Here is an 8863-nt window from a genome sequence, read left to right as displayed (position 1 = left end):
AACCCCCGACCCCCCCGGCATCCTCAGTGAAGAACGGTTTATTTTTAGAGCTGCTCCGCCTGCCGGTTTGTGTTCCGCTTTGTCCCTCAGTGGGAGGAGGCGGAGCGACCCGTTATCCTTCACCCTTTATGAGGGTTCACTAGTTCTACAGAACTTTCTGCTCTCTATCACTTTGTTACTATTGAGAGGAGGAAAACCTGAAACCAAGAAGAAGTTTGGGTCTGGTTCTGCACTCTTCAGATCCGCTCTATTACCAGCCATAAAGTCAGAAGTTCTGGTCCAGTTGGTTCTGCTGTCTGTAGTTTCAGAGGTGAAGGCTCTTCTTCAGACTCAGGTTTCGTCTCTGGTTCTCAGTTTGATACTCTTCCGTTACCCCGGTTACTGTCACAGGGTTGAGGGTTCTCCGCCCCCTTCCCCGGCGCCTGGAAGGCATTTGTGTTGGACTCTCTTCCGAACCAGAACCAGAATCTGGTTGACGATGTCATGAAGAAAAGACGTCTGGACTCAGTTCCTGATTTCAGAACCACAGCAGAGAAGAAGAACGCTCTAGAAACGGGCCAGAGGTGAACAGGAAGTCTTGATCCAAGATGACCCACCGAGCGGTTCTGGGCCACAAACATCCACCTCTGTTCTCCAGAGTTCTAAGAAGTTCTGAGCTATGCCGGTCAGATTCCGATGGAGGAGCCGCTTCCAGAGCTTTCATCCCAGCGTTTTCCGACGGTTCCATCATCAGGACATTTAGGAGTTACCATGACAACAAACGGAAACAGGACGGCAGCGTCTCTGCTGACCGCTGGAGGCTTTAACTATGAGATGCTGTACGGTGGTGCAGTGGTTAGCACTCTGGGCTCACCTTGAGAGGGTTCAAATCCCAGCTGGGCTCCGGGTGTGTGCATGTTGTACGTGTGCACGTGAGTGCGTTTGTTTGTGAGGCCCTGAGACAGACTTTATTTTATTTATTTAAGCTTTAACTCTCATTTATGGAGACCGATTGGGAACAACAGTCTTCATGTTGAAAAGAAGCTTCAGAGAGAAGTAAAATGAAACGGAAAATCTAAAACTCTAAATCTGTCAGACAGCAGCAGTTTTCTGCCAGTGAGATGGCTTTAAGATCAGCTTGGAAATAAGAGTTCAATCGGAGAGTTTTTGGAGTCATTCCCGTCTGTGGCTGCAGCAGATTGAAGCAGAACCGGGTAAAGCGTTCGGTTCTGGACGGGTCACTGATCCGCTCAGCAGAGCGAGTGAGGAGGTGAAACTGCCTCAGAGAAGGAGGAGAAACGCAGCAGTTTATCCATTTATCAACGAGTGAATGACGAAGAGTGGTGACAGGGTGGCTGGGATAGGCTCCAGCATCAGAGGGGTCACGTTCTCGTTCAGCTGCTTTGAATCCACCAGCGCCCCCCCACTCCGGTTCCTACAGCTGTCCATGCACAGAAATCAAGAGACCATAAAACCTTATAAAACTTAATATTAAAGACATTCAGACACGCAGCAGCTCCACAGTCTCCTGGTTTTTCACGAGTTACTCTCTAAAAATAACCAGAGAAAAGTCTTCATTCTTCACAGGAGCTCCTAATTCTCCTCATCACACAGACGGGAACATGATCAGTTTACCTTCAAACCTCGAAGAACTCCAGTTTTATAGAATGAAGATGAAGATCACAGACTAGAATGAACTTAAATGAACGTATTCCTTACAGGATGACTGACAGGTCAGCAGCCAATCAGGACACAGAGCACTGAAACAACAAACTGCACTGAAACATTCCTGAAAGACGAAGCGCACCGAAGACGAACACGGAATCTGGTCTTCACGTCTGACTCGACCAGAACCTCCCTGAACCCGGATCAACAGTTAGCATTAGCAGCTAGCTCTCTCTTTCAGATGTTTTCCCTCTTCAGATTCCAAGATGTAGGATTTGTTCAAGTTCTGCTGGAAACCAGGAAACGGCTCAGAGTGCCCAAACGTTCTGTTCGGTTCCGGTAAAACCTGCAGAACCACAAACTGCAGCTTGACCTTGTAGGTCAGCTCCAGGTCACATGACTGAAAACAGCCAATGCCGCTCGTGCTTCTGCAAACATGAGAGGAGCTGGAAAAGGTGGTTTCCGCTGATGCAGAGCGCTGGTTTGAACCCAGCTGTTCGCCATCCCTCCCCCATCACTGCTCGCTGCTGCACCCTCCCCCAGCATTCCCCTCCCCCACCCATCCACCATCTTCATCCTCCTGCATCCTCATCACATTTCCACCTCCATGCTGCCGGGGGGGCCGCTGTTCACCCAGTCAGGTTAATCCGGTTAATGTGGCCGTAAACGCGCCGCAGACACGTGTGTCATCGCTGCTACGCGGGGGAGGGGTCATCGCTGCCTGTCTGTCCCCTCACCACGACTGTCTGACTTGGTTTCCAGACCCAGAACTTCTTCAGAATTGCAGTGAGATCAATAAGTATCTCTGATTTAACGGGGAAAACGGGTCAAGGGAAAGAACCGGTTTCTGAGGAGGAACCAGTTTAAGGGTAAGAACCAGTTTGAGGGAAATAACTACTTAAGGATAAAAAAACTGATAAAGGTTAAGACATTTTATTAGGGACAGAACCAGTTTGAGGGAAAATTCGGTCCACATGAAAAGTCAATAGAAAAGGATTTTTCTTTTTTTGACAGTTTCTTTTTAATGTTCGTTTTTTAACACATTTAGGGTAAACATACAGAAGAGGGCCGACATTGTAAATAAAATATAGGTAAAAATAAACAAACAAAACAAAGAAATAATAATTAAACAACTAGAGGAACAACAGAGCAGAGAAGCAGAAAAAACAAAACAGGCTCGCCTTGACCACAGGTGTTTTACGTGTTCCAGATATATTCTTATGCTCTTGTTGTCGCGTATTCACGGATCTTCACAGGATTTGTTTTGTCATGGAGGAGCAGTTCGATTGCACAGAGGTTCCTTGAAGAGCCGCCTCATCCTCACTGCTTCCTCCTTCTCCTCCTCTTCCTCCTCCACCTCAGATGCTTGGATAAATCAGAGCGACTGTGTCTCAGCTGTTATGTAACCGTGTTCAGATCTTAGTCAGGGCCCAGATTGGAGCCTGAAGAGCCAGCCGCCTCACAGTCGTCTCATTACAGGCTTCATGTTCAGGAACCGTCCAGCTCTTTGATGCTTCAGACGATCAGCTGAAGCTTCAGCCTGGTGGATGGGGGAGCCTGCGGTTGGTTTTTGTTCCCGAGCATGGATCCTGGTCTCCTGCTCGTCTGTTGTGGTCCTCGGCGTCTGTCTGGTGTTTTGATCTCAGTTTTGGTTTCTTCTCACTCGTTCAGGCCTTACAATCATGTTCCAGACTCGGACTTTGGCCCCTTGAGGCCCCTGTCCCTCACATGGTTCTGTCATCATGCTGAACGGCTGTCAACCGCTTCAGGACTCTTCAGTATCGGGCCCATCCTGCCCGGTTCCTGTCTTAGGGTCAGTCCAGTTGGGTTTGCACCAGCGACTCCATGTTGGAAATGAAACAGTGAAGAGCAATAGAGGTGGAGATGCTCCTCCTCCTGGTCACGTCTCTGTCAGCAGACTCCAGAACCTTCTGAGGATCTGATCAGGCTGAGCTGTTCACAGGTCCAGGGTCTTGAAGAAACTGGTACCAACACAACCGACGGGGTTCTAGTCGGCCTTCAGACGGGTTCCGATCCAGAGACGTTCAGAGTTCCTGAGGGTTCTGCTTTAGCTGTTTCTGTTCCTCAGTTGGAGGTTTCAGACTTCTGAAGAACTGAAGTGGACCAGAAAGTCCAGAACTGGTACAGGATTGGTTCAAATCTCCTGATCCCTTCAGCTCACATCAGAAAATCTGCTTTTGTTTTTCAAAGTGTGTCTAATAATGATGTTTTTGTTACAGACGTGTTCACATTTCAAAAGATTTAGTTTCTAGACTTCTCATGTTTCCGTCTGACCCAATCCTTCATCTTCACATGTTTCCTGTAACTCTGGTTTAAGGCTTCAATGATTGGTTTGCGGTTCCGACGCTCTTTGCTCAAAGGTCTTTGTGGAAGGATAAAGATCTGGGAGCAGGATTCTGTCGGAGCTCCGCCTCCCGGGGGTGTCTGCTCCGTCCTCTGCTGTCACATCCAGCGTGAAGAAGCTCTGAGAGGACGACTTCCACAGGGAGGGGCCGCGATGCCTTCAGGGACCCTGTCACTGTTAAACACAGAGCTGCACTTCTGCCTGGCTGCACTGCCAGGTCCCACGAGCCCGGCCAGAACTGAGCCCAACCGGATCCCAGTGTTTCAGCTTCGGCTGAAGGGCAGAACCTGATTGGTTCTATAAAAGCCCAAACCGTCCCAATAGACGGATTTGCTTGGCTGACCCTCTGTTTGTCCACTCCTCAGAACAAACTCGTCTTCACCGTAAACAGACTCCAGAACAAGATCTCACCTGCTGCGGTTCTGATTTCTGTCCGTCTGAAGTCGATCTTCACGGAGGAGGATGTCAGACAGGAAGGACAGCCCTTCCAGGTTCACTTCACGGTCAGGTTCTTCAGGAAAGTCCCTGTTTTCAAAATGAAAGTTGGTGTCTGTGGGAGGGGCCGAGTCACCACTGCAGCTCCAGCTCAGCATCAGGAAGAGCAAAGTCTTTCCTCAGTAAAGATTTCACACTTTTACATTGTTGAAATGTGCGCTCCGATGGCGTGGCGTATACTTCCCAGCAGCCATTGTGGTCGTACAGGTCACAGCGTCAGGAATAACTCCCAGCAGCAAAGTCTTCATCGTCCTGATAAAACCTGAGCGGCGCCGCATGACGAACTCTACGTATGTCCGTGACGGTCTCCACCTGGGGGGGCCGTGGTGGTCCTTCTGTCTTTGGGTGTTCAGACTTGAGTTGAGGATCTGGATGAACAGGTTTGATGAATAGAACTGAGTGTCTGCTGTTGCTCTGGGTTAGCTGTCATAGCATGCTAGCTCATTAGCCATGCTAGCTCATTATCCATGCTAGCTCATTAGCCATGCTAGCTCATTAGCCATGCTAGCTCATTATCCATGCTAGCCCATTAGCCATGCTAGCCCATTAGCCATGCTAGCTCATTAGCCATGCTAGCTCATTATCCATGCTAGCTGATTAGCCATGCTAGCTCATTAGTCATGCTAGCTCATTGTCCATTCTAGCTCATTAGCCATGCGAGCTCATTAGTCATGCTAGCTCATTATCCATGCTAGCTGATTAGCCATGCGAGCTCATTATCCATGCTAGCTCATTATCCATGCTAGCTGATTAGCCATGCTAGCCCATTAGCCATGCCAGCCCATTAGCCATGCTAGCTGATTAGCCATGCTAGCCCATTAGCCATGCTAGCCCATTATCCATCCCAGTGGGTATTTTCTTCAATATTTTTGCAGAAACATCTGACGTCTGACATGCAAGGACTTCCCGTTGTCCGAAGTCCTCCTGCTGGTCTTGTCTCCTCTTCTTAAAGTCCCCCTTCTGATGAAATCATGATTTTTTAGTTTTTAACATGTAAATGTGGCCTTTTTCTTATCAAAGACAGCAAATGTCCTAAGAAATCATTTTGCTTTTGCATTTCCGAGTATTTCTCCTTTTTAAATCGCTGTCATTCAAATTGTTGCAGAAAAACTCCGTTTGAATTCGTGAACCTTGCTTACGCCACGAGAGAGCTGGAACTCCACTAGACTCTACGAAGCTTCTTGATGTGACCGTGGAAATGCGAATGGCGGCTCATTTGACCTACAGAGCTACTGTAATCAGAAAGGGAGGGGGGCGTGTGTGTGTGCCAGTAAAGGAGCAGGTCCGCTCAGCTCCAAAAGCCACGCCCCCTCAGAGGATTTTTATCAGGCAGAGGCTTCAGGTCAACATGAAATATGGCATCTTAAGACATTTATGTTGTAGGATTTTTGGCTAAAAACGTCATAATCATCATTAAAACACTAATGAGAACGTTTTTTTAAATTAAAAGAATCGTCATATGTGGACTTTAAGTTGAGGTGCTCTGCAGCGCTCCCTGCTGGTGGCTTGACAGTAAATCCACATGAGACCATGTCCACCCTGATAACTGTATCACACAAAGCCTGTTTGACTTTATGCTGGAAATCATTTCATTTGTCTCAGAAACTGATTATGCTGTTCTAAAGAGAATGACAAACAGGAAGCTGCAGAATCTCGTTAGACACACTGGGGCTCCTGGGACTGCTGCTGTCTTCATGTGAACCCTGAAGGAGCGCTGAGACTCCGCTCAGCACACGCTGCCGCTTCCTCCATCACACTTTGGTATGGAAGAAGCTCGGAACGCTGCGTCATGACCATGAGCTGGACTCCAGCCAAAGGACAGACAATGTTTTGATCCAGAAGACGAGCCTTGATCACTGAAGCCTCCAGACAGATCAGAAACTGCTCATCCGGTCAGCGGTTCTGCTCTGTTCTGGACCCGAATCATTTGAGGTCCAACTGAAGCCAGAAGCTTCCGCTGCAGGAACCCCTGAAACCAGAACCTGGGTCTGGTTTCAGAATGAGCCCACTCCACAAGGCTGAGCTGCTATCCATCCTGAGGTTCTGTCAGAACCGCTAGAGGTTCTGAAACATTTCCCATCAGGCTGTGCTTGTCGGTAGCAGATGATGGCGTGTGGCAGACACACAAAGGGCAGCGGTTTTTATGAGGATGCTGAAGGCAGCTGCTGACGCCAGCGGCAGATCAAACTTATCAGTGGAGAACAGACGCTTTAGAGTTTCCCATGATCCTCCTTGTTCTGGTCTGACCCTGCGAAGCGAGCGTCTGATTTGCTTCATTCCGGAAGCATCAGCCTCCAGATGAACCGGGATTGGTTACAGAGCCGCGGGCCGGACCACCTGACCCGGTTCAGAGATCAGAGACGAGTCCACTGACACTCTCCCTGACAGGAAAAACAAACGTGTTTATTATGGGATGCAAAAACTGGTTGATGCTGATCAGCTGCTACTGCTGCAGTCGGACCAGAACCAGTCTGTGGTTTCAGGATCCTTTTTCAGTGTTTCATCCTCTCTGTTCCACAACGATTGTGTCAATAAAGCTTGAAGATCTGCTGGTCATGTGACCAGTCAAGAAGCCTGCTTGTGTTTGTGTGCTGAAGCTCCGCCTCCTCTCCTGTGTGCAGGCTAAGGACAGCGATGATGACGAGGAGGTGGTCCAGGTCGACCGCGACCACTTCATGGACGAGTTCTTCGAACAGGTCAGAAATTCACCCTCATAAAAACACACAAAATCAAAAAATCGCAGACACAAGTGTGTCACTGATGAAAGAATCTTCTGTGACCCGAATACCAGAAAGACGGATGACATTTGTGGTTCTGAAGGGGCAGAGGGATGTTATTTATGGTTCTGATGGATGTTAGTAATGGTTCTGATGGTTCTGATGAATGTTAGTTATGGTTCTGATGAATGTTAGTTATGGTTCTGATGACTGTTATTTATGGTTCTGATAGTTCTGATAAATGTTATTTATGGTTCTGATGGTTCTGATGAATGTTATTTATGGTTCTGCTGAATGTATGGTTCTGATAAATGTTAGTTATGGCTCTGATGGTTCTGATGGTTCTGTTGTATGCTAGTTATGGTTTCTAATGGTTCTGATGAATGTTAGTTATGGTTCTAATGGTTCTGATGGTTCTGAAGTATGTTATTTATGGTTCTGATGGCTCTGAATATGCAAGTTCTGGTTCTGATGGATGTTAGTTTTGGTTCTGATGGTTCTGATGAAAGTTATTTATGGTTCTGATGTAAGTTAGTTGTGGTACTGATGGTTCTCATGAATGTTATTTATGGTTCTGATGGTTCTGATGAATGCTAGTTATGGTTCTGATGTAAGTTAGTTATGGTTCTGATGGTTCTGATGGTTCTGATGAATGTTAGTTATGGTTCTGATGGTTCTGATGGTCCTGATGAATGTTAGTTATGGTTCTGATGTAAGTTAGTTATGGTTCTGATGGTTCTGATGGATGTTAGTTATGGTTCTGATGGTTCTGATGAAAGTTAGTTCTGGTTCTGATGGATGTTAGTTATGGTTCTGATGGTTCTGATGGTCCTGATGAATGTTAGTTATGGTTCTGATGGTTCTGACGGTTCTGATGAATGTTAGTTCTGGTTCTGATGTTTCTGATCAGGTAATTTATGGTTCTGATGAATGTTAGTTCTGGTTCTGATGTAAGTTAGTTATGGTTCTGATGGTTCTGATGAATGTTATTTATGGTTCTGATGGTTCTGATGAATGTTAGTTCTGGTTCTGATGTAAGTTAGTTATGGTTCTGATGGATGTTAGTTATGGTTCTGATGAATGTTAGTTATGGTTCTGATGGTTCTGATGGTCCTGATGAATGTTAGTTATGGTTCTGATGGTTCTGACGGTTCTGATGAATGTTAGTTCTGGTTCTGATGTTTCTGATCATGTAATTTATGGTTCTGATGAATGTCAGTTATGGTTCTGATGGTTCTGATTGTGTAATTTATGGTTCTGATTAATGTTAGTTATGGCTCTGATGGTTGTGATGGTTTGGATGAATAGTAGTTATGGTTCTGATTGTTCTAATGAATGTTAGTTATGGTTCTGATGAATGTTAGTTATGGTTCTGGTGGTTCTGATGGTTCTGGTGAATGTTAGTTGTGGTTCTGATGACTGTTATTTATGGTTTTGATGAATGTTAGTTCTGTTTCTGTTGGATGTTAGTTATGGTTCTGGTGGTTCTGATGGTTCTGGTGAATGTTAGTTATGGTTCTGATGTATGTTAGTTATGGTTCTGGTGGTTCTGATGGTTCTGGTGAATGTTAGTTATGGTTCTGTTGGATGTTAGTTATGGTCTTGGTGGTTCTGATGAATGTTAGTTCTGGTTCTGATGGTT

At 46.4% G+C, this 8863-nt stretch overlaps 1 protein-coding gene across 1 annotated transcript in view; it reads left to right on the top strand.

Annotated features, from left to right (window-relative positions):
* Positions 1 to 8863, top strand: part of stx1b (syntaxin 1B) — a 45471-nt gene that overhangs the window by 18130 nt on the left and 18478 nt on the right. The window contains exon 2 of the mRNA XM_024262238.1: positions 7126 to 7200. Coding sequence (XP_024118006.1) covers positions 7126 to 7200 — 75 coding nt within the window. The remainder of the gene's footprint in view (positions 1 to 7125; positions 7201 to 8863) is intronic.

Source organism: Oryzias melastigma, linkage group LG17 (genome assembly GCF_002922805.2).
Source record: "Oryzias melastigma strain HK-1 linkage group LG17, ASM292280v2, whole genome shotgun sequence".
Taxonomy (NCBI): domain Eukaryota; kingdom Metazoa; phylum Chordata; class Actinopteri; order Beloniformes; family Adrianichthyidae; genus Oryzias; species Oryzias melastigma.
Note: the sequence above shows the minus strand (reverse complement) of the source record. Positions and strands in the feature narration are given on the sequence as shown.